Raw genomic sequence first — 27,114 nt, 5'->3', positions numbered from 1 at the left:
TCATGGTTGTCTAGGTTTTTGTGTTTTGTTTTTTTTTTTTTTTTTTCCCCTTTAACCTCACAATATGCATATCTTGCCTATGTAGGTAGGGACTGACCCAATCACTAGGCAGGATGTGTATTGATGAGGAACATAAATTACTTAAAAGTTATTATTATTATTATTTAATTTTATTTTTATTCTTTCCTTCGTTCTCAATTTGGTTTAGCTATGTCTGTGTGAATTTAAATTTCCTAAACTTTCAAATTTATTCATTTATCGGGTTTTTTTTATTTATTTATTTTTAATATTATTAATAATACAATTAGTTATTTTTATCTGAATTTATGAATTAAACTTAGTGCTTAATTTTATTACATGTACTATCATATGACTTTTATTTATTTATTTATAATACTCACGTTATATTTATTTTTGTTTCTCTTAATGCAATCATGTTGCTTTTCAAGTTGTCTATTTTTCTTTAACTTATTCTAAAGAAACTATAAATTCTTAAATTTGTTAAATTCTTAAAATTCATTTTATCTGTCATAATTTTTGTATTGTGTATATATGTACATGTGTTTTTGCATGATAATTTATGTGTAAACGTCTTTCTGTGATATTTTAACTGTGATAGTCGGTTTAAGAGCTCTACAGAGCTCATGTTTTATTGTTATGTCTGTATACAATGCCGACTTTAAATAAAAAAAATAAAATTTACTTACTCTAGTTAAGAAACAACAAGAGATGTTAGAGAAACAACAACAACAGATTGATACGCTTACACAAACAGTACAAAAGTCTCGACAGTCTGATTCACCTCGGAGGGGTTATAGACCCGTACCGTTCAGAGGACGTGGCCGAGGAATCGGAAGACAAGATCAGATTGTTTGTTATTCCTGTAACGGACTTGAACATTTTCCCTCAGAATGCCCAAATCGTAAAAATGGGTTCTCACAGTTTTGAAGGACTCGGAGCAGTTTTATCTCAAGAGAGACCTAATGGAAAGATTGTGATAGCCTACGCATCAAGATCACTGCGGAAATCAGTGAAGAATATGGAAAGATACAGTTCTATGAAGCTTGAACTTCTGGCACTCAAGTGGTCAGTTAGTGAAAAATTTCGTGATTACCTCCTTGGATCGAAGTTTATCATTTACACTGACAATAACCCGCTTAGTTACATCAACAAACCAAAGCAACGAGTAGACGCAACAACGATGAGATGGATAGGAGAGCTAGCTTTTTCTTTTTAAAAAAATAATGATTCATTGCCTATATTTACATTTTTAACTCATATTGCGTTTTTGTGATTTTTATTTCAAAATTCCTGTATTATCGTTTGAGTTAATGGAAAAGCTGTTCAAAGTGGTCATGATATTTAATTTTTGCTTATAATGTTACACTTTCCTCAGCGTTCAACATTTTTGACGTCAAACTAAAACATCCCCTTTCACCTTAAATTGACCCCGTGTATGTGTTATGGTGGTTTGTATGCAGTAAATTTCCACACACTTTCTATGTAAAAAAAACTAGGTATGTAATGTAAACATTTATAATTGACTTACAGATTTTATCATTGACAATGTGTTTGATTCAATTTATTTCTTATCTAATAAATAAGTCTGATGATATGGTTATTAAATTACAATTGTTTAAGGATTGTACATTTAATTATTGCATGTTCCTTCATGACAGTTTGATTTTGAAGGTCAAAAATTAAAATTGAAAAGCACCTGCTAGTATTTTTTTTATAAAAACATTTCTCAGAAAAATCTACATCTAGATAGATTTTTTGAACACATCTTTTGTGCAATAAATGACACATAAATATCCACTAATTTTCTTTCATGTGTTGTTTATTAGTTTTATGCAGATGTCGCAGACATTTAAAATAACTGCTTTATTTTAAGCAGATGATGTCATTCAACTGTCTCATAAATTAAAGCTGCATGAATACATGAAGTAACAATGCAATATTACACAAGTTTCAGTAATGTTTCACTATCAAGTACACATAAATAACACCTAGCACCATGGGTTGAACACATAGTTACGTATAATATTTACATTTATACACTAATGAATACTGTTGGTCATGTGATACTCAATTTATACATTACAAATACGTGAAATTCATTGCCTTTTGAAAAACTGCATTTTTCTTACTTCAACTAATTATTTTTTAATTAGTTCATATTTAGTATGGTGGGACCAATTTTAATACCTACAAATGTAGGTTAGGAGTGAATTTAAAACAATGCATTGAAACATCGTGATCAAAGATGTGGAGATGAAAGTGTACTCTTTTACATTAAAAATATATCTAAATATTTTTTTAAAAATCGCAATGTCAAAATATTAACATAAAAAGTGCAAAATTAAAAAAAATTAATAAAAAGGGTGTCCAAAATCTACATAAAAATACTGGTACCTCAAACACAGAATAAAAAAATCATGTGGTAGAAATCCGAGATTCTTTCTTAATTACTTGACTTGTATACATGTAAATGCCTCAATGCAGGAAAAGGTTCTTGTGACATAAATCAAATTTTAAGTATGTGCAATACTTATACAATGCATTATAATACCAAGAAAAATATCTCGAAATTGACATCATACAAATGTATGATTCTTATTTATGATAATACATGATTAAAAAAACTTATTTCTCGCAGTAAATAAAATCATTGGAGGGCAATACTGTTATGAAATAATTTATTTATCTTTTTTTGAGAATGGTTTTTTGGAAAATATGAGTAACATATACATTGTACATATTGATAGATTTTAAACTTGCCTCAATTTTTTTCCATCTCAAAATAATTAACTTACTGTACAATCACAAACAACCTATGCACAAACTATAAAGAATTTCTAAAATAAATAACTATAATAATAATACAGTAAATATCATGAAATCATGATCAGCTGAATTCAAACAAAACTCACTACTATGGCATCAATGTGATTAACTTATTTTTTTTATAACTCAAAAAAAAAATGTGGTCTTCACATCAAAAAAAAATTTAAAGCAGATTTTGAAACAAAAAATATCACAGAATAAAAATATCCATTCAGCTTCACAAAACATCTGTTGTTATAATGAAGTTTCATTTGGTGGGATTCCATTGTTTTCTAGGGCCAGCAACCTCTGCTTCAGCATATGAATCTGTAAGATTTCAAACACAATTTCATTTAATTATGCAAATATTTCAAATTAAATTAATTTACCACATGAAAGTTCTAAATACACCCCCCAGCCCCTTCTTCAAATCTTACATTTTTTTCACAAATAGATACATGTACAGTGGACCCTCAGATATCCGTTCTAGATATCCGGATGCTTTTTATCCGGACGATTTTTCATCGGAACGAAATTTTTAAATGTTATTTTGTCTTGTTTAACTTGTGATTCAGATATCCGGATGCTTCATATACCCGGACAAATTCACTGGGAACCAAAGCGTCCGGATAAATGAGGGTCCCCTGTACACATATAGAAATAAACAAAATAATTCGTTTATTTCCCATGGATTTTTCAGCCCTATACGTATTCAATAAGTAAAGGTGAATAAAAAAGTACCGGTATATGTACATGTATTGATATTTAAAGCTAGCTGTAGTTGCTGTGCTGGAAATAAAGTTTGGTGGATAATAATAAAGGTGCAGTTCCAGCAAACAACAAAAGACTTTAGTTATCAATAAGGCATAGTTAGTCTTCCCATTTATCCTCCCTTTAATACATGGACCTCATAACTTAGAAGTGGATTTAATATTTTATTTATTTTCAGTCCCGAACCCTTACCTGTGCCTCATATCTCTCTGTCAGTGCCTGGATCTGAAATTCCAGTTTCTTTAATTTTCCTTGATATTTCTTCTTGGTCTTCTCAAAAGCAGCAATCAAAGCACTACAATAAGATATCTTACAATTAATTTCTGTCTCTCTGATATGGTAAACTTGTAAATATGGGAAAAGTTTTGTAACTTCTGGGATAAGAATAGTTTTTTTTCAAATTTATTTTGATTTCATTTTGATTTCAAATAAGGTATTGACCAAAGCGGTTATCAAAATAACAACACATTACATAATTTTTTAATTCTGCCAAAAATAACTCCATGCAAATGCTACATGTCTGTTCTATATAGGAATGGCAAAATTTATTCATGTTTACAGTATTTTTTAATCCCAATTCCAAAGTTTACCATGGCCATTGATCATGAAGAATATAAAATATAAAAGCTGACCTGTTGAAATATTCAAACTGACCTGGTTAAATATTCACACTGACCTGTTAGCTCTCTTCAGGTCATTAACAAACTCTGCAGACTGCTGATGTCGTATCTCAGAATTCCGGGACAATTTCTCCAAAGCCACCACTAGTTCCTGTACCCTAGATTTCAGCTTCCTCTCTCTCTGTAAAGCCTCAGACAAGTCTTGAGATGACCCCTCAGGTAGGTCATGTGATGCCTTATCAGCCAATGGGGATGAGTCAGAGTGCTGCTGTTCTGCATCCTATAAATCATAAATGAGACTAAATCCTCTTGCTTGTATTTCAGACTTGAGATGCTCCCACTGGCCCCAGTGCCATGAAACTAAGATGAGCTCAATTTAGATCTCAGTCTTACTTCTCTATCTTTAATACCATTGGTTGACATTTTAAGTGAGCTTCTCCTAGTTTATGGCCCCAGAGCCTTGATTTCAAATCTAAGAAAAATGCAAGTTAAAATTATCTCATCTGTGAGTTCTCTCCTCCATCTCAAACCTGAGATGCTCTATCGTAATTACCTATCTGAGATAATTCTTTATGAGATCCAGGGCTCGACATTAACTTTTTTTGCTACTTGTCCATTCGGACAAGTGACCAAGAAATTTACTTGTCCGAATTTCAACTTCACTTGTCCGAAAATTTTCAATAAAGTTCAATAGTTTTAACTTGTAAATTAAAATTAAGTCCATTTATTTACACATGTCATGTGCTTGATTGATTCTTGATGTTATTGATAAATACAACAGACACATAAAACGAAATTTAATTTAGGCTTTCTGTCCTGACAATAACATAAATGTGCACAAGTAAACCTGTCAACATCAAACAATATTCGCACTCGATTCGTATCTTCCATGGCTTTTCAGTAGTATGCAATTAGTGAACTTCGATCCCGATCGAATGTGAACTCAATTTTAATATAGCGATATATATCGGGATCGAAGTTTGCATTTTATGTACAGCTTCCGTCTTGAGACTACCGATTTAGCTTTCAACAGTTGTTCTTTTTATTTTTTAGAGACCCCTTTACATTAAAATGCACTTGTCCAATCGGACAAGTGCCCAGCACTATTCACTTGTCCGAATTTATTTTTCATTGGTACCGGACAAGCGGACAAGCGTTAATGTCGAGCCCTGAGATCTATACCTGAGATTTATTCTTTTCCTCCACCTCAGACTTGAGATGCTCTATCTAAATAAAGTATCTGAGATAGTTTTTATACCTTATTCCTCTCCTCCACCTCTGACTTGAGATGCTCTATCTGGATTTTGTATTTAAGATATTTATCTGTTACCTTACGCCTTTCCTCCATCTCTATCTGGATGACGTATTTGAGATAGTTTTCTGTTACCTTATTCCTCTCCTCCACCTCTGACTAGTCAATGAGATGCTCTATCTGGATTATGTATCTAAGATAGTTTTCCTTTACCTTATTCCTTTCCTCCACCTCAGACTTGAGATGCTCTATCTGGATTATGTATCTAAGATAGTTTTCCTTTACCTTATTCCTTTTCCTCCACCTCTGACTTGAGATGCTCTCTCTGGATTATATATCTGAGATATTTATCAGTTATGAATTACCTTATTCCTTTCCTCCACCTCTGACTTGAGATGCTCTATCTGGATTACGTAGGCCTGTTCCCTGGACTCCTTTCCACTCAGTCTCAGTTCCAGGGCATTCTTCTCCTTCTCCAGCAGGTAGTTCTGGGCCCTCAGCTCTGCCTTCTCCTCCTATCAAAGACAAAAGCGATCTTACTATTCTATAGAAAATTCAAATTTTTTTAGGAGTTTGGCAAATTGTGATCTGTTTATGTCCAAGATACTATCAACACAAAAAAAGGAGGCTGTGAAAATCAGATTTGTGGGAAATTTTAATAATTTAGTTTTGAAATTTAACAACTTATATAAGAGTTTAGGTATAAGTGCACCACTACAATGACTATTTCATATACATGTACAAAGAAAAATTAATGAAATAAAAGACCTATGATCTGCCCTATATAAACAAGAGCATTGTTTCCGGTACAACCTTGCCAAAATAAAGAAATATAGAAAAAATAGTCATTAATTTTTTTGTTTATATGGTGCTCTTTGAACATATGATAATCAGATCTCCTAGTAAAATACAGTCAATTCTCGTAAAACCGCCACCTTTTGTAATTCAGAAATCATGGCGGTATAACGAATTTGGCGATGAATTGAATTTTCCATCATTTAGGAAACAAGAAGTAGAGTTACCGTTCTTAACAATACCATTCGCGTTTCTATTCGAATTATTACATGTATATGTATATAAAATTATACATTATAGTCATACTCCTAAATTTGATAATACTTCAAGTATTTTTTATGTAAGTTTAGCTAAAACAAAATGTGCAGTTGTGAAATAAAGACAAGTATATGTGTATGCATGTAAATCTGCAGTCTGATATTGAAAAAATAACATGTAAGATATTGCCGATAGTACGTAAAACGAATTCTTGAATAAATTCATTGTTAGTGGTATCATTGTTAATGAAACGTCCAGAATTTATTCTGTATATTTATTTTTAAAACAAATTTTGTATTGTTTAAAGCAGAGATCATTAAAAAATATTGTTATCCGCGTGCTTTAACAACAACAGCTTTCAATTTGGCGTTATAAAGAGAATTTTATATAGCAAGAAAAACGTTCTTGGGAAATCATGGCGGTATTGCGAAAATGGCGATGAATCGAATGGCGATAATTTGAGAATTGACTGTGCATGTATTCGGAGGTTTTGGCAACAAGATCAAGAATCAAACTTATACTACAGGGGTTTGACTGTATGCATTAAAGTACAAAAGCATTAAACTCTTTACCCTCTACCCCAATATAACTTGTCAAACAAACCTTCATGGCCATCAGTTCCTGCATCAGTACTGCGTTCTCCAGATCCAGCCTGCAGGCCTCAGTCTGTCGCGTCGGCTCAGTGATCGGGGCATCCATGTTCAGACTCTCCAGCTCCATCACGGTGGATTTGATCGAGGCTCGCTCCGTCTTCAGCTGGTGGATGTACTCTCTTAACTTCTGTTCCTCTGCTTTAGAGAAATCCTCCGAGTAACAACCACTACTGCTGGTGCTAAAAATTCACAAAATAACAAATGAAATTTTTTAAGTTAAATTTTGTTTCACTCTAGTTTTCCCCCCTTTTTATCAGTAGTCCCTTTTTAATTACAACATTAATCTTAGTCCACTGATTCTTGAAAAAAAAAAGAAAACGTGGAAAATAAAACTGATGACAATCAGACCCTGTACATTTTGTTCACCAAAGTTTACCTCAACTCTTGACTCAGGTAAGCTTTTAAATTTCCTTTTCCAGTTGTTTTGACAATAAAATCATTTCTAAGTACTTGAGGGAAGATTACTCAATAACTAAAACAAATCAAATTTACTAGGTTGTAGGAGAGAAGAAAGTTAACATTTTTTTATCTCCAGTTTACTCTGAAATGCATAATACCTTGCAGTGTGTGTAGAACTATCATCCCAGGGATTAACCCCAAAATTCCTATCCAGCTTCTGAATCAGGTGCCTGGCCACGTTCTCCGCTGTCTTACGAGTATTCCGAGATTTCTGAGCCAGCTGGTTAATTTCCTCCTGCGTCTGAGCCGAGCTCCTCAGCCCCTGAGTAACCCCGGCTGACCGACAGTTTGACAATGTCAACCCCAACTCACTTTCCGTCAACGACAACACAACATCATAAGCCTCAATAGTCTGATCCGAATAATTCAATGCCAACTGCAGGGCAGTATTGTTGGACTCGTATTTTCCTATGAGTATGCACAACCTATCCGATAACGACTTAGATTCCATCAATGTCAAATTAAGGAGATCGTTCTGAGATTTCAAACTGTCAATTTTGCTTTGTAGTCTCTCAAACTCGATCTCAAATTCCTGGACTTTGCTCTCTCCTAGCTCTCCTCGCTCGGTGTAGAGATTCTGAACAATCTCCTGCATGTTGGATCCTTCTTTGATGTTCTGTACCAAGTGTTCGGCTACTTTGGTGTTTGGAAGTCGCTAGAAGTTGAAAAGAACTTTTAAATAGAACATGGAAATGACTAAAGTCTGCCTTTCAAACACAATATGACCACTATTTCTGGTAAAGTTGATTAAAAATATGTAAACAATTTCTTTCTTTTTTTTTTACATCATTTTAACTTAACTGTGTTTTTAACATGAATATCGAAACTAATTAACACATAATTAAACAGGAACTAGCTTTTCATAAAAGCTTGATAATGAATATGATTTGTGGATCGATAAAGATTTTTGGTCTTAGATTTATAGGCTCTTTTGGAAAACAGAACCATGATTAGAAGGAAAGGATGAAAATTTCACTGTCACTTTTCAAAAGTTAATGATGTTTTACCCCTCCAGATTCCAGTTCACAGCCCAGCACGGGGCGCTCGTTTGAGCACGTCTTGAGCTTTTTAAGCTCGGCCACTTTGGCTACAGGGAATGTTTCATTGTTTGGCATCTGAGATCTGGAAAGAATAGAATGATATGGTTTTGAATAAAGACAAACCTTCTATGCATATATTATTGAGGCATGATTATGAAAGTTACAAGAAATTACTAGACAAAAAAAGGAACCAAATACACTGTACAGTTAAGCTTTATCTAACAAACTATTTCACACTCAGAGTTTACCTGACTGTACCTATAAACATGTATTTCTATAGATTGTTGCACTATTCTTTGAATGGCCAAAGATACCAAATAATTTTACCTATCAGTGGGTGTGTGGGGTGGTTGATTTTTGGTGGGGGTTGATGTCCGTTTAGCGATTCTATTCTCATTATCACATGTACATGTATATATAAACATATTTCTAAATTTGAAAATACTTAAAGTAATTTTTTTTAATATGTACAATTTCGCTAAAACAAAATATTAAGTCATGGAATTAAGACAAGTACATGTGTATGCATGTAAATCTGAATTCGTGATATATTGCCTATAGTAAATTTAATAAATTCGTTGTTTATGAAATCATTGTAAATGAAACGTTCACAATTTCTGACTTATAATTATTTTTAAAGCAAACTTTGCATTGTTTTTAAAAGCAGAGATCATCAAAATAATATGGTTATCGGCGTACACAACGACCGCTGTGGCTCCTCAAATGATTTTATTCAATTTTTTTAAAATTATTGTTTACTTAATTGCATTACCTTCTGGCTTTGCATGCTTTAATTACAACAAGGATAGCGTCAACCAATTAGCCGCGCTTCACTGATCACATGCACCTGTGGCGGTATTATCGAGATAATTGACACTTAAAAATGGACGTTTGTTGTGAAAACAGGGTGGCGGATGGCTATTTTTTTAAAGAGAATTTTATATGGCTTTTAAATCATGGCGGTATCTGGCGTTGAATCGATTGACCAAAGTGTACTACATTCATTTTTTGTGAAAAAGTACTTTACTGAAAAGGATTGGAAGATGTTATTTGTAGTGTTAAAATGATTTTCTTTTAGCATACCATATATTTTCTAGGGAAAAAGTTTCTTTTTTCCATTTTGACCGCAAATTATTAGTACATTCAGTTAGAAATAAAAACACATTATGCAGACGATTATATTGAGTTAAAAATAAAAACACATCATGCAGATTATCTCCCTTTGTTGCCTCACCCTCTGCCTTAATTTGTCTCTCTCCTCCCTCAGGCTGCCAATCGCAGCTCTATGCATATTAAGCTCCGCCTCCTGCCTCTGTACAGTTTCCTGCAGCACCATGGCATCCTGCCTGAGGGTATAAATCACTTCCTGTAGGTAGGCAGGGTCAGGGTATTCATTGGGAGGGGGTGGTGGAGGAGGGTGGAAGGTGGCCGGTCTGAGGCCCCTGGGTGGGGGTGAAGGGGGAGATTCAAGGTCAAGGGCATCCATTTGTTTACATGCCTAGAAAAAAGAATGGAGTTCTAAACAATAATAAAAGAATGTTAGAAATTTTAAATCGAAACTTTTGTACATGCAATTTGGTTTCTTTAAAGAAAATTATATAAAAGGGGTAATCATGTTAAAATTGTGTCAGTTATTGTTTCCTAGGTAACAATTTTTGCAAATCTAAGACATTTATAGGAATTTTTTTCATAAATCTTCCTGAAAAGCAGCAACTGAGCTAGACACTGATTTAATAGTAACTGTAACACTCATCTAAAACCTTACCCAAATTTACAAATCCACTACAAATTTGTCCCCATTGCCTGTAAAGCGATAAGGACAACTTTTTTACATAAATTTTTTTGCCCTCATTACCTGTAGTGCTAGCTCCTCTACACTATCGTTGTCCTCGATATCACAAATCACCTCCTCTGTATTACAGCCCTCCTCTACCGTGTCCTGCCCTGTTTTCATTGGCTGATTCTCTATCACATTATCCAGGGCCTTCACCACCCGAGATATCTCAGTGTTCAAGTCATTACCAAGGATATCTGTAATGAAGAAGAGCATGACAATCGTACAACCATTTATGCTCACCTTAGTTAAATTGATTTTTTAAAACTTGTCTGTCAATGAAATGAATTATGAAGGAATATTAAAGATATTTGTATCATCAAGAGTTATCTCTCTTATCAGTGTATCCATGATTTTTTTTTTCATTATAATTGTTATTAAAATTCAAAATACTGTAAAATCACATATTTTTCGCTGGGTCAAATGTTCGTGGTTTGAGGAAAAAATGTTGGATCATGGGGATTTGATTTCAGGGAAAAAGAACATTTTAGAAGTTGTGCATATGAAATTTTACAATTTGTGGTGGGCATGATTTCATGGGTCTCTTCATACCTTGAAAACAATGAAATTGAACCCCCATGAAAATTAATGATTTCACAGAATCAGTGGTTGGAAATGTTGGTCTCGGACTCATTAGTATGATAATAAACATTTATCATAAAATAAGGCAGCAGTAGTATGTGATATTTTATTTAAGAAACTCATTCGCAAATTATGGAAATCAATATTTGTATACGCTGAAAACATATCTGTTCCGTACCTAACCCGCTGGCCTGAGATTCGTTAGCTGCCCGACTTCCTCCATCGTTACTTTTGTTACTCTGGACAGCTGCGTCTTCATATTCATCTTCTTCTCTGAAAAAAGTTACAACAGTGACTGTTTAACTTTATATTAATTGGATGTAAGCTCAAATATGAAGTATAGTTTGATGATTTTTTTTCTATGAACTTTGTACCAGTAATTGTCGGTTGAACAATTGATATATTTTTAATGTGTACTCAACAATCTACCGACTTAAAATGAAAATATGGGCTTTTTAAAAAAAATTGTATACCTATAGATATAAAGACTTGCACAAAACAATTAACTTCATCCAAGGCATATTTAATTGCATCTCTTTTTTTCTATAAAATAACAAGGAAGGATAAATTTAAAAATATAATTATGATTATTTAAAATATTTTTATATAACTTAAATATATAAATGGAAACTGTTTTCTTTATGAATGTCACCTTCCAGATTATTTCTGGTCAAAGAAAGGAGGGAAGAGAGCCCAAGCCAACTAAGATCAATAAGTACTGACATAATGACATTTACACCCCCTCATTTAAGTAATTGCAGCTGTGACTGCTGAAAAGGTTGAAAATAATTGAATATATTTTCAGTAAAACATGCTTATAAATAGCAAAGTACAAGGGATGACCAGTTTTGGTTTGTTTTAAAAGTTACTCAGTGTGTCTCTGACTTATATGTATTCACAATATAAAGGTGTGGATCCACGATTCTTTTTCAGGGGATGGGGTAATCCATCTCAGTCCAAAAAATTTATGATGATGATATCTCATCAAAAGAATATAAAACATGAATAATTTCAAATCATGCTAAGTCAAAAAGTGTTTGAATTTAAAAAATAAGAGAGAAAGAGGGTGAGGGGGGAAATTAAAATTCCTCATTAATAAATGAAACTTTTATAAGCTCTCGGCTGCCTCCCAAAGTTATGCACATCATCAGCTCAGATTCCAAAACATTTTTGGAAGAGTGTCAACATCCTTGCTTACAAACCATAACACAAGTCCATTAAGTGCATGTTAAAGCCCTCAAACATACACCACATAATTGCTAATCAATAGATGATCATGGATCCCATAGTCAAAGACACTTAAATGTTATACATCCCCCCTTTCTCTCTATATAGCTGGCCTCAATGGTATGCCACGGTATTGATTTTGTGGGGTTTTGTTCTTGTTTTGTTTATTCAAGGGAATTGCATCCAACAGTTAACCTTTTGCAGCTAATGTTTCCCCGTTTCATTCTTGGGGAGAAATTCTTAGCATGATTCTCTTTCTCAATTCTCTTTTCCAGATAGTATTTTGATTCTTGTGTAACTCAACTGCATATAAAACATAAACACAGTCTACTATTGAAATCTCAATTCTACAATACACTTGTTGAATGAACACTCCCCCCCCAAAAAAACATGATTTTTTTTTCAAAATGATTCCCTTGCTTTATTTAAAAATGTTCTTAAAACCTATGGTACTGAGAAACAGTATATTGGAACGTAATTTAAATTCCTAAAGGCACTCCATATGCATTTATATCCTCCAAGATTTTCTCTATAAATTTCTGGTGAATATCACAGTTTTATTCTACATGACTATGAAAACAACAAAATTTGTGTGTTTCTTACTGTTTTTTTTAAAAGTGCATTGACATGAAATATTATGTAATTTATTTCTTGCTTACATGAAAAAAAGCTCTAAAATTTATTTTGTTTCCTTTTCCATTAATGAACCTTGATTTCATTCCAAAAGTCTATTTCTGAACTCTTCTTCCTTCAAAATATTAATCTTTAGCTTTCTGTCACTTCCCGGTTTACAAATCATGACCCTAACCATTTTTCCTTGAAAATATATTGCATCTGTTTGTGCCAAATAAGATATTTTGTAACTCACATGTACAGTTCATTTACATCAATTTATCACCCCTCAAATTAACCCTATCAAATATTTTAATTTTGTTTAAACTACTTGTCTATTGAATACATAAAATTGCTATCTCTTTGCATTTTTCGAACTAAAAGACATTAATTTAATCTCTTTTCCACATATTTTCCACTTAAAAACATTAACTTTATGGCTTTCCACTATTTTCCTGCAGTGGCGGATCCAGAAATTTTGAAAAAGGGGTGGGGTGTCCAAACCAGTTTGAGGTCAGAGTAGGGTCCCACAGTCACACCTAAAAACATTGATTTATCAAATATAATTGAAATGTGTATTTTTCTGGACACAAAAAGGGGGGGGAGGGGCTCCTAGGCCCCCACTCTAAATCCGCCAGTGTTATAATGTGATTAATTTGGTGTCTCTCTGACTTTTTCCATACCTGATAACATTAATGTGGTGCCTCTCTATCTTTTTCCTGAGCTCTGCTATGACACTGTGAAGTTCTGTGATCCTCTCCTCATATCTCCCTGTGGTGATCTCAATCCTTGTGTCACACTCATGCTGCAGTCTCACTTTATCTGCCTGTAATATGGTTACAATACAAACATCTACATGAAAGACCCTCCTAATTTTTTTTCTTGGGTGGAAGGGGGAAGTTAAGGAAAAAACGACTGCAAACTGATATCTCTCAAACATTATAATAATGTTTTTCATTTATGCCATACTATATTTACCGTATAATCCCTATTAACCGCCCGGGGCACTTAGAAAATTGCAAAAAGGGGGCGGTCAATTTGGTATTTTTAAAAATAATATTTATTTTCTTTTTTTACCCCAAAAAATTCAAAGAACCACTAAAATAATGTTTAACTTTACTTTAAGTGAAGATAATCTAATCAAATTATGCTATATGATTAATTTTCCACCGAGAAATTGGATAATAGACAAGTTACATTTTCACTTTCTTTAAATTTTGGCAAACTTTTGATACGATTCTAGATGATTTTAATCACAGTACAGGGGGCCCTTATTTACTGATATATGAAAAAAGACCCTTGGGGGCGATTATAGGGGCAGGGGCGGTTAATAGGGATTATACGGTATACTATATAGACTATACAGATTTTAACATCTCCCTCTCTGACAGCCCACTTCTTTCTGGGGGTGGGGTGGTGGAATTATGCAGGATTGTTCCTTAAACCTGGCCTGGGGGCCATAAAACTTAGACAAGCTCACTTTTTATCTCAGTCTCACTTTTCCACTATTAATTCCTTTGGTAAAAGTGAGGTGGTGAGATCACACATGGTTTTTATAGCCCCCAGGCCTGGGGATAGAGGAATTTTCCCACCTATAATGATATAATCCCCCAATATTATAGCATTTCTCCTCAATCAGCTGTTGGGGTAAGGAATCTGGTCCACCTTCTTCTTTTCTTATGTCCAATGCTTTTTTTTTTTTAATTCTTAGGGACAGCCCCCCCCCCCCTCCTTCTGAGGGGCTAAATATCTCATACAGATGTAAACATTACCTGTATCCTGTTGATCTGTTTCTCTAGAACATCCCGCTCACTGGTCACATGATGAAGCCTGTTGTTTAGTTCTATTATCTCCCCTTTCAAAGATGTCAAAGCTGCTAGGTGGAGCTGAAAATATAAGAACCCACAATGAAAATCTTTTTATTAATAAGCAGATCATTGTAAAAATTCCCATATGTACCTTAGAATTGAAAAGATGTCATCAAACAAAACAGCTGAACATTAATGTTTTGGACACCAATGTTCAAGTGAGCAAATTTTTAACAATCCACTCTTACTCCTGAGTGTTCATTCTCCCTTTTTCTGTTAATTTTGACCATTGTACATGTATATTATCAATGATTTTGACAATCCCATGATGTTAAAGATGCAGGTACAATTCAATTAATATTTTCATAAAAATTCATTTATAGTATATTGAGCTTAAAAGTTTTTAATGGAACTCTTACATATTTTGGTTCTCTTTCCACCTTACAATTAAAACCTGATTCCGATTTAATTTCATGTAAAGTGTCAAGAGTTGTTTTCCTTGAATTGAGTTCTTTTTCATCGTAAGACCAAGAACGTTTATATGAGTGAAATCGAGTAGATAGACTTAATAATTTTATTTCCTGTAAAGTGTCAAGGTTTGTTTTTCTGGAGTCCAGTTCTTTTTCGTCATAAGACCACGAACGTTTATACATGTGACAGGGGGGTCTTGGTTTAGACTGTGTGGAAAGATTAACCAAAGATTCATATTTTTCTAATCGTTGTTGAACAAGACTCCCAAATTTTCTATCCTTTTTGAGATTCATATTTGCAAGTTAAGTTCTTAAATTCAAAACACTCCTTCAATCATATATGGAATAAGAGCCATGAATTGCTGAACGAAATTTAAACTCCTGTTCTTCAAATCACAATTACATTAATTCAGAAAATACAGCAGAAAATGAAGAATAATTCCATAACAAGAAACTCCATAGTCAAGCTACTAATGTCCGAGATTATGATGAAATCAATACAACTGGTCACAATCTTAAATTCAGATCAAAATTGAAGGAAGAAGAATTTTTGCTGAATTTTGGCACTTAGTGTTCCCTGATGTAATTCAATTTGTTAATTAGCATCAATCCCTTCTCACTCCACTTTTTATTACAATTAAATATTTCAAACTTTTCCTTGATCAATATCACTTCCAATTGAAAACAAACTCCATTTTTGTCATAAATAATGAAACAAATCCAGAGTTTATATAAGAGCTTTTGGAATATTTTTGCAAAAAAAGTTTAAAATAAATTATCTTCACATTTTGTTTGAGTGTGACCTCTTATGACATGAGGCACACAACAGGGAATTCAAAAATTGAATATTTTAAATATTTATTTAATAAATATTGAATGATTTTTTTAAAATTTTAACTTTATAAAAGCAAAAGAAAAGCCTCTTTTTTAAATCAAATTCAAATTTTCCTTATATATGTATAACTATATCAAATATTAAAAACATGACTAAAATATTTTTGAAATAAAACTTCGAACCTTTGGGAAACCCCATAAAACACTTGTTGATATATATATACTTTCAAGCTTATATAACTATCTACAAGCAGACCTACATACTAGAGAATCAGGAAACTTGAGTTCCTTCCTCAATAAACTCTTGTCCAATGACAAGGAAAATATCTGACCCCCTTAAAAAACCTCAAAAGATTTTAACTATTTTATATAAGCCTGGACATCCTTCCCTTGCTCAATGTTGATTCTATTATGTGGGTATTTTAGCAGCTGTTGGGTTTATGTCATTTTTAAATGCAGGTAAAGTATTTCTGAATTCTTTTCTCAGTTTTATCTACGCACACCAAGATTGTATTGTAAAATTTTAAACTGGTCATTTATTCTATAATAAGTCAGGGACCTAATTATTCAAATACTGTAAGTAAAGGTCCCTGGTGAAGTGTTTAATTTAGGCCAGCCATTAATGAGTTTTTTTTTACTTCAAAGAATCAAATAAATAAGGGGGGGCCCTACCTCTTTCCCTACATGTCAATTGAATTAAAATCTCAATATTTTTATAAATTTGATGCTTTAAGAGTAAAAGATCTATCCTAAGGCTTATGACAAATAATAAATAAAGAACCATTGTAACTAAAATACTGCAAGTGTTGGCCTATTTTAGTTAATGTGTTATGGCAGATTTCTTTTTGGAAAAAACCTGCATCAATTAATCAACAAAATCAACATACTGCATCCTAATTTAGTAAACTAATTTACATTTCTGATAACTATATTAAGATCAGTCATTAACTTTCATTTTTTGCTGAGAGAGAGATGGGAGAGAGATCGAGAGAGAGAGGGTTGGTTTTTATACATATTGCAATCAGTCAGAGAGAGGGAGAAACTGAACATGCTTAAAATAGCTTAAAGTTTCCATTGATAAATCTGTGAATGGTTAAACACATGACTGACTCGGAATGTGTAACAAGGAAATAGACAAGATCACCTGGCAGTTTGGATTATCCTCCATACAGCTGTGGTGTTGTTTGGGCTGGTTACCGTGGTAACCGTTCACATAAATCCTCTCGTATGTAGGAGATTCTACAATTCCTGCTCCTTCCATAAGTGAATTCTTAATTTCTCCAAAATAATTCCTGATGAAACTTTATTCAGATTCTTAATTATCAAAGCATTTTGATAATTATTTCAAGGTTTTAAAACAAAATTAATATGAAAAGATGATTATCTTTGAAAATTCTCTATCCTCCACACATGGTATGAGAGCATTCCATTCAGAAAATAAACCATAATGGTTACACATTTCTATCCCATTCAACTTCTGTTTCGATAAAAGTTAATTTTCTATCAATATTATCAGTGCTGTGTAAATATGATCTCTTTTTGTTTCTTGGTTATATCATAACTATAGGCAATATGAGCCTACACAGCATTTCTCAAATTCCATTGATTTTACACAATTGGCTTTTTACCAATATTCAATTTTCCACTGGAAGAAGCAACATCACTTTATTAAAATTCCCCATGTTATAAAGGATATTTCATCTAGTTCAAGTTCCGTGTTATATTAATTTCATTCCAAAAATTTTTATATTTTCAAAAATGATAAACAATGCAGGTCAAATGATTAATTAATAAATTTGTCTGTGAAAAAAAATCTCAAATATCCATCTCACAGTGAATTTGTTTATATTCTCAGCATGTTGCATCTCAAACAAAAACATTTCCCTAAATTCCACAATTTCAGTCCATCACTGACTTGACTTGTGTCTGAATACTTCCAAACATCACTATAAATTCCATAATTTCTTATAAATATCTTGTTGGCTGAATTTTCACAGAACAATAAATAAAAAAAATCCCATGTATAAATCCTACATGGCCAATCACCACAACGAATGTTTATGGTATTTGGACAAAAGTTATCATTGGGAAAATAATCTCCAGATTCAAGCACTCCAAAACAATTTTTGCTAGATAAAAGATTTCAATATGCAATGTCTCCTTCATGTAGTATCATGAAATTGTTAGTTTGTTACTCCTATTCCTTAAAATAAACCTAGCTCACCAACATCAATAAAACTTGTTATCTAATCCTGCAGTCAAAACACTTTAACTTTATGTCAAAACACTCCAAACTTACATCCTAACTCCTCAGAAAAATTATAACTACAGACACATTTCACAATCATAAGAAAAACTCAATGTTGCTGCACTATTGAATATTTCTCTCTCTCTCTCTCTGGCCGTCTGCTTGCACTTATATCACGTAAGTTTCAGCATCTAACTGCCGTCTGCTAAAAATACTGCAGACACACGTATTCAACTCAACTCATATACAATAATTTCTATATCAATGTCAGTTGCTCTTAAATCTGATAAAAATGTCTTGCCATCACACTGAAATTCTTCAAAATGAATCATTCACCTAGAAAAAACATTTCTCAGTCTAGTACAAAGTTGAACAACGTGCCACTGGGCAACATGCTGTGTTTATATATAAAGGGATTATTCATAGTTCTGTCCTCTATCATGCCCTATTGATAGCTGGAAGTTCAATATCATATTGTACAATTAGTTTGTATGTCACTGGATTAAATGGTTTCCATTACTTCTAACATTTCTCTCAAATAAGATGAACACTGAACTATTAATTCCATCTACACTAGCTTCATGTACATTTTGATTAGATTAATGCTGCCATGTAACACTAAAAAATTAAATATTATTAAATTCAAAATTTTTTAGATCCACTCTGTTTACACTCTGCATAGAGTGTAATACAACTCAGATCTAAAAAGTCTGAATTTGATTTAGGTCTTCAATCCCTAATAGGAAGAAATTCAATGAAATTGAAAACATAAAAGATATGTAGGCATTCAATACTCAGATTATTTAGACATAGTTCCCATTTATTACTATAAGTATGTTTAGTGGGATGTGTCCTAATTCATGACCTTGAATTTTGGTAAGAGTTATCTCCCCTTTTTTTATTTAATTAAAAAAAATCAATTAAAAAAAATTTAGCTGGTAAAAAAATTGTTTTCAATTATCATTCTATTTTTGATATTTCAATGCATCTTTCCACCACAGGATTTATTGATATTCAAATTATTTGAATTTTTATTTAAAAAAAAAAACCGCTTTTCCCCATAGACTTCAATGCATTCTTTGTTAATTAACTACTCCTTAATTAATGAACTTTTTGAAGATTTCTCCTGGGCAATCCTTTTCCACTATAAAATGCTTTAATATAATATCAGAATATTGTGTACTTGACGGACATTTAAAGGTAGAGAATTTGGTCCCATTAGGGATTGAAATCCTTAAAATGAAAATGGCTACTAAATTTTTAAAAAACGATCGATACTGCTTTGCTGATTTAAAAAATAACTTGTCATAATGCAGTCTGCTTGATTATTGAATCTCATTTTTATTTTTTTTTTTGGGGAGGGTGTGTGTGTGGGGGGTGTTCTAAGTAGTAGAGTTTGAAGTACATTTATTTTAAAACATGCACTATTTAATTTCTTATGCATCTACTTCACACAGACAAGTCACCACTCAGACAAGCAAAGTACAAGTACTTTCAATTGACCTTTTTTCTCTGAAAATTGTCAAGAAGATTTTAAATCATGTGTTAGCAAAACAAAAAGAAAATTTTAAGTTACAAAAAAAATGTGTAAATCAACTCTAACAGTGTCTAATTTACACTGACTTATATATATTTCATCCCTTGTAAACTCTATTTTTTCTTTACAAAAAATGGTAATATCATATTAAACTGCAATTTTTCAACCCCTATCTGTTGCACTCAAATTCTAGTACAACTGTTCCATGCATCCATAAAATTTTTCAGAAGCAACAAGTCAGACAATCAATACTAGAAATCCTGTCCTCTGACATTTTGCTCAGTTAATGATGTCTTATGCAAATGCACAATTCAGGAATACACTTTATAGATTTTTTCTTCTCTTCAAATACTGATGAAGGAAATTAAAGTTTTAGTGATGTGGATTTTTCCTAAAGGGAATAATAAATGTTTCATCTTTGTCAAAAGCACTATTAAAGTTTTCAGCATTGATTCCACATGTATTAAAACTTTCTTCAATATCCAAACCAATTTTTATTTTTACTAATATTAATTTTTAATATATTTTAATGCATCATTTTTTTAGACACATGAATTTACATCAATTTTTATTATCAGTTATTTTTTTTAAAAAAACATGTTTAAAATATATAATTGTGTTGTTAAAAATCTTCATCATATTTTTTTTAACCTAGCTGTTATACAGAATTTTCACCCTAAAAAGAGAATTCCTGAAACATCCAAAAATTTTCTTCAATGTTAGCCATGAAAAATCCCTTGTGACAATTTGATGATTTCTGCCAAAATTCTGACAACACTAATAAAACACAACAGAGGCAAAAAAATTCTACTAATCTATATTGGCTTGGAATTCAACAGATGGTAATTGATCGACCATAATCAAAAAGTCAACAAACTCTAACATGTCTAAACACTCCTAATCAACTGGAAGCTTTGTATTATTTCATTATCATCATTTAGTTCTGTTTACTCTAATTCATAAATCCCATTGTCTTCATCAGCCCACCAAAAAATGCTATCAGATTTATATTGACTTCATCTTTTGTGCAAACAGTGACTTGTGTGACTGTATGGATTTTAAATATCTGTAATTTTTGGTTCTTTTATTTTTTAAAGTTGACTGTTTGCAATTTATGATAGATGAATGCACTGACAGTTAAATTATTAATAAATTACAAGCAGTAGATAAAATGATTAAATGAAATCAATCGATTTCATGCTTATAATTTTTTTTTCGAAAGTTCTAGAAGAATATAAGAAATATCCCTTCAAGCCTAGATTTTTTTTCTTAATAAGAAAACTTTAATTCTACATAGCAAAGGGATTTTTTTTAAGAAAAAGGCATGGATACCACGGTAAACTAAAATATTTAACATAGTAATCATGGAATGTTTACGCAGACCTGGTAAAAATGGGAAAAAAAATATCCAGCTTCAAAAAGAACAACAAATATGAAAATCATGCACGTTCAACCTACGATGCTAAAAATAAAATATAAATGAAACAAAAACAACTTTCATGAGCATTTCCTTCAGCATTCAAAGCGACTCTGAGGTCCCTAATTTCCGATCGATGTTTGTAATGGCTTGAGAAAAAAGAAACCTTTCAAGTGACAAAAAAAATCAAATTTGCATGATTTACTGCAAAATCAACAATTTTGTCTCTTACTTAGCTGGCAAATTAGCACACCAAAAAAAAATCAATTCTGAAATAAAAATCTGCGAAATCAATGATTGAAAACATGGGATTGGGACAAGAATCTGAAATCTTAGAAACCAAGATAATGGGGAATAGTATCAATAATGCAGGAATATTGTTTAAAGTTAGGTGTTTTCCCCAGAATTGATTTCTCAGCATATCGCAGACTGTTATTGAGTCTGGAAACCTTTAACCAAATGCTGTAGACATTCTCCAAGTTCAACACTGTTTATGTAATTAGACTTCTTTACTTTCCTTTGATCAGAGAAAAAAAAATTGCAACATCAGTAAATATTGTATGAACATATTCTTTCTTTATCCATTAAAATTTTCAGTTGGAACAAATAAAACTTGAGGCATTAAGGTTGAGTTTTGAAACAGAATCTAATAGTAATCACATGGTAACTTATTTGATATATATCAATACAAATGTTTTAGCCTTTGATCAATCTTGCATCCTTGATGAGTTGAATATCTTGGCTTAATTAACAAATTCCATTTCTACTGCCAACAATTTTCTAATAATATATACAAATATTATTTAAACTAAACCCATTTCACCTTATAGGGAACAGCTAGATTTTCTCCATTTTACTAATAAATGTAATATGCAACAAAGTTGAGATTTAATCTGATTAATTCAACTATCACAATTAACATGTCAAAGATAAACATGATAAAGGGCATTAAACACATTTTTTCTTGTTTCAATCCTTTTTTATTAAACTTAAATATATCAGCAACATGAAAATTTTATACTACAGATTGTGTGTAAAGTTATTTTCCTGTACTTACACAATTGATCTTCCAAAAACTATACATGAGCAATCATATACCTTTTGGGGGTGGGGTTGGGGATTAAGTAGGGGTGTTGTTGATGGTTCTTGCAATGGGAATAGGGTCAAAATTCAGTCAAACGTGGCCTTGTGTATTATCCCTGTATCGAAATTGTAAAACACATCCATTTACAAATGCTAAACAATAACAAGCTGTTCTCACCCTGTTTATATCACATTTGGGAAGAAGGAAAGGTTTCTGTAATGGAAATAGGGCTAAAATTTCACCCTACACCAAAGAGTGGAAATTCTCTGAATGGATGAGTAAATAACTTCTCTTCATGTGTGCCTAGATACTAACAACTAACAATACATGTACTCACCTTGTTAACCTGCTTAACTAATTCAAGATTCCATTGATTAACATTCACCCCCCCCCCTTCTTCTATGCCTGTTTGAAATGTAATATGATCCTGTTATAAAGTTTGTTTAGGAATTAAGCATTTGAGAATATGGAACAATTTGAAGGAGTAAGTGAGGGTTTTTGCAAAGGAGATAGCATCAAAATTCAGTCTAAACCTGTGACAATGGAATACTAGTACCCCCTTGGGATTTTTCCATCACATCTCATCACATGTGTGAAAATATTAACAAGCTTTACTCACCCTGTTGGCCACATCCAGGATTTCCGTTCCGAGCCTGTCGTCCTGAGCTAAGCTGAGGAGCCGGGGATTATGGGATTCTACGAGCTGATGTAAGCTGGCGGGCTCAGGACTCATGTCTCTAGCCCCACTGTCATAATCTAGGCTATCCGGCTTACCCGAGTACGCCCCTAATTAAAGATAAAATAATAAAGACAACTCAAAAACAAGAGTATATGTTGCCCTATAAAAATCATAGTCTAGATTATCTGAATTACAGGATTGAGTATGTCCCCAAAAATAATGTCATAATGCAGACTTAACAAAAGTATGTTCTGAAAAGCAATGAACATGATGAAAGTTAAAGTTAATATATTATTCTGTACAATGTACATCAATGGGTGTATTTTTATTACTGGGTGCTTCAAGAATATATTTGTGTCAACATATGCTTCCCTTCTCTAATAATCTACCTTCACTTAATCCCCTTCAGCAAAACCCTAATTCTACTAGTTTAAGATCAATTTGTACACCAGGGGCTGCGGGCCACCGCTGACCTGTCCATAATTTTCTTTAGCAGTTTAAAAATACAATTTTGTGGATTACATAACAATAAAATATACACCTATAGGAAAGAAATAAATGAAATACTTTAAGAATGTACAAAAGCAGAATTACCAAAGCTGTCACTGGACATAGTGGGCCATGAGGTAACATTATCTGGATTGCGTAAAGCCCCACTCAAATCAGAATCAATTCCTTGATCCTCCACTCCAAGACTTACATCTAACTCCTCATTTTGTACCTAAAAAAAAAAGAATTGTAAATTATTAATAAATACATATAAAATCAGAATAAACTTTTTCACTGATGAGTTGCTATAATTTTAATCATTTATGGCTCCGACAAATTAATGTAACAATATCTCCTTAAGTTCTATCGAAATATGGCTGAAATATTGCTGACTCTGTGTTTTGAAATATTGCTGACTTTCTGTTAAACAGTTACCAAACACCTAAAATCACCTTGTATTAGGCATGCAAACATTGCTTATGTAGTACAATTGATAGGTTACTTTAGAGCTAATGAAAATGTACAAGTGTTGTGTCATTACATTTTTTTTTTCAGCAGAGTCTATCACCAGAATCTGACAAGTTCATCAGAACATGACATTATGGAGTAAATTAAAGTGGTTTCGTTCAACGACAGAGAGTACAACAATACCTGGCCTCTGAACCTCAGAAAGTCCTGCAAGGTGATCTTGCTTTGTGACTGTAGACCAAGCTGTTCCATGATTTCTTGGGCCATATCCTCCATATTCAGTTGGCGACACATGTAGATGAAATCATCACTGAAAATTTAAAATCAAAGTCTCATTTCTTGTAATCAGTAATACATGTATTACAATTACATTCCTGCATGTATAATGTTGGCTTTATCTAAAAAAAAAAAATAAAGAAAGAAAATATTGCATTTGATAGTTTTATTCTTACTTAATCAATAATTGGTAAGTTAAAAATTGTTCTCATTATCTGAGGTTTCAAAACATTGATGTAAATAATCATGATAATGAATCATTGATAATTAATCAACACGCAAATATTATGTTTGGTACAAACATGACAAAGATTCCTATACTATGTATCAACCATTCTGGACATGTGCACCAGGGCTCTCACACCACTTTTTGGGACTGGGGCCGGGGCCGGGGCCGTTCAAATTGGGAAAATTATCGTCATTTTGGGAAAAGTTGGATAACAAAAATTCATTAAAAAAAATCCTCAAATTTTGCTTTTCTAGCATTTTATCATCAATGCTAACTCTGGTTTGAATAAACAGTTAAACAGAACAAACATGGGTACGTAGGCTATTTATAAAAGTACATTAGCTTTGTCATTACTATCTTTGAGTGTTGATATTGCGGTTATATGTCTTACTGCGTGACAGTTGCTAGTCACATATTCCTGAATTTCCTCGATCACATGGGCAACTTTGCTTACCAATACAGCGCGAAACTGAACATGCCGAAGCGCGGGTATGTTTCTAGGTGCAGCTTACTAATGTTTAAATGAAATGTCTGGTTTTTGTTGAAACTACTATTAACAAGATACTCTGCACTCAGAGTTGTATACATTTTTGTAAAAACAATAACCTGGTTCCCCGAACCAGTTTACGAATGCATTTGGCGCGAACTAATAAAATAGTGGTACAGTTTCACTTTCATTTGCAAGTGTGTTTTGTTTGGGTTTTTTTTTGCGATTAGGTTTGATGGACTTTTATTTTTTAATTAATATTTTACTCTGGATGGAAATTGGGAAATTTACACCTTTATTTTGGGAAAAAAAGGTACCTTTTTTGCATTGGGAACGGAACCGTTGAACGGCCCTAATTTTAGAGAATCGAGAGCCCTGCTGCACACTCAAATAACGGCCGGAAATTTTTTAAAGAGTGACTTTTTTTTAAGCTTTTAAAGTCCCAAAGTTGATAGATACTTAAAAAAATATCTTCATATCATTTTTTCCTTGCAAAAAAAAAAACCACTTAAATCTGAAAAAAATCTTTTGTGAAGACTTAAGCAGTCAAGGGCATCATGGAAATAAGTTATTTTTGAAATGATTTGTTTAAGTTATTAAATGTCAACATTTTGGGTTATCTTTCCCTGATTATGCATTTCTTCAGTAACTTATTCCAGTTATTGATACTTTACTATTCATTATTGTAAACCTACTGGTATCTGAAAGGCTTTAGTCATGCTGTGCTTGGGTTATTAAGTAGAGGGAAAAGGTTCATGACAGTAAAAGTAATCTATCTTTACAATCTAGCACATTGAAATTCCACAAATCATAACTTATTTCTGTTCTTTCATCCTTAACCCACCTCACTTTAGAACTCTTGCACAAAAATATACAGCTTTGCACAAAAAATGTAAGACTTAGAGATTGTGCAGTAATGTCCAAAGATTATAAGAAAATTAGTCTCAGCGGAAGATGTGTAATTAACCTCTGAAATGTTCATGAAATGAAATTATTTTTCCTTAAAAAAATTCATGATATTTTTTTAATATCATCCTAACTGCCTTGGCAAACCTGATAGGTATTTTACTTTTTAAGAGTTAACTCAAATGAGTTACTTCTTTGTACAGTCATAAATAAGCGCAGTAACCTATACAAGTTATTTTATAAAATAACTTGATTCCATGATGCCCCTGACTGTTAAGCAGATCCATTGGCATTGTAAAAAACTTCGATTTACGTCACCAAATTTTTTTCGCTCACTTCAGGTATTGTTTCTTGTAGTTTATGCATTCTCCTGCTTTTAGAACGGTATCCGATTAGATAATTAATCATATTTCTAACTCTTACTCTTCATACTTAAATTATTTACCTTTTAACGGTCCAAAACAGTACTGATTTTAGTTTTGTAATGTTGATTAAAAAGAGTCCCATTTCTAGGTCCATCACCACAAATGGCCTTTTATTAGTGTTGAAAGGTGAATAAAATATCAGAAATTGGTGTAAAATGTATGGCTAATTATCATAATAACATACCATTTTTAAAGCTACAAAAATACAAGAACTACCGGCAGCTGTCTACTGCAGAACATATGTAACAATCGCAGATTGTGTTTCAGAAATCAGCTGGAAGCACTGTTTTAAATAGTTAGATCCGCCTTTTAAAATTTTACACATTTTACCTGCACAGGAATCCGTCGCCATCTCCATCACAACTGTTGAAAAGTCGACGCAAACGTTCCTCCTCTCCCGTGCTGCTGGAATTGCTTCCCGAGGAGGATCCAAAGTCTTGGGAGGTGGGGGAAACATCGCGGCAGAGAAGTCTATCATCCATTCTTCTTGTGTAGCACCATAACTGGGGAATTTTGCCGCTAAAATACGGCTAACATCTTTTTAAAAAGTTAGAGAAAATTCGTTGACGTTGTTTATCTTCTCGCAGAAACCGGAAATGATGAATTTGGCGACACCTGCAGAGGGAGAATTACGATCCCGATGCAAATACGAAAAGGGGGAGGGGTCCCAGAGGTCGTTGTCATGAAGAATCCCCGAATTCCCAGTTACAGAGTTTCTTCATAATATCAATTATTTGCAATAATTTGTCAGTAATTTTTTTTTATTACTACCAGTGAAAATAGGATGAACTATAATTAATTACTCCATGAAAATTATATATGCTTCCT

The 27,114-nt window shown here is 32.7% G+C and overlaps 1 protein-coding gene and 1 long non-coding RNA gene across 2 annotated transcripts; one reads left to right on the top strand and one right to left on the bottom strand.

Annotated features, from left to right (window-relative positions):
* Positions 1-1,822: 1,822 nt before the first annotated feature.
* Positions 1,823-26,902, bottom strand: LOC134264701 (colorectal mutant cancer protein-like). The gene is made up of 17 exons (XM_062746969.1): positions 26,617-26,902; positions 24,147-24,273; positions 23,601-23,727; positions 22,947-23,113; positions 14,702-14,815; positions 13,613-13,755; positions 11,269-11,363; positions 10,530-10,705; positions 9,877-10,172; positions 9,002-9,061; positions 8,642-8,756; positions 7,733-8,289; positions 7,126-7,354; positions 5,835-5,984; positions 4,274-4,497; positions 3,790-3,892; positions 1,823-3,153 (listed from the first exon to the last, which is right to left on the bottom strand). The coding sequence occupies exons 1-17, from the start codon at positions 26,766-26,768 to the stop codon at positions 3,082-3,084; spliced, it is 2,907 nt and encodes a 968-aa protein (XP_062602953.1). The 5' UTR covers positions 26,769-26,902; the 3' UTR covers positions 1,823-3,081.
* Positions 23,579-24,395, top strand: LOC134264711 (uncharacterized). Its single transcript, XR_009991597.1, has 2 exons — positions 23,579-23,632; positions 24,051-24,395. It is a non-coding gene; the product is annotated as an uncharacterized LOC134264711 (long non-coding RNA).
* Positions 26,903-27,114: the final 212 nt, after the last annotated feature.

Source organism: Saccostrea cucullata, unplaced genomic scaffold (assembly GCF_032062105.1).
Source record: "Saccostrea cucullata isolate Sc308-1 unplaced genomic scaffold, CSIRO_AGI_Scuc_v1 ctg2853, whole genome shotgun sequence".
Lineage (NCBI taxonomy): Eukaryota > Metazoa > Mollusca > Bivalvia > Ostreida > Ostreidae > Saccostrea > Saccostrea cuccullata.
The sequence above is the reverse complement of the archived record's forward strand: the minus strand, read 5'-3'. Positions and strand labels throughout refer to the sequence as shown.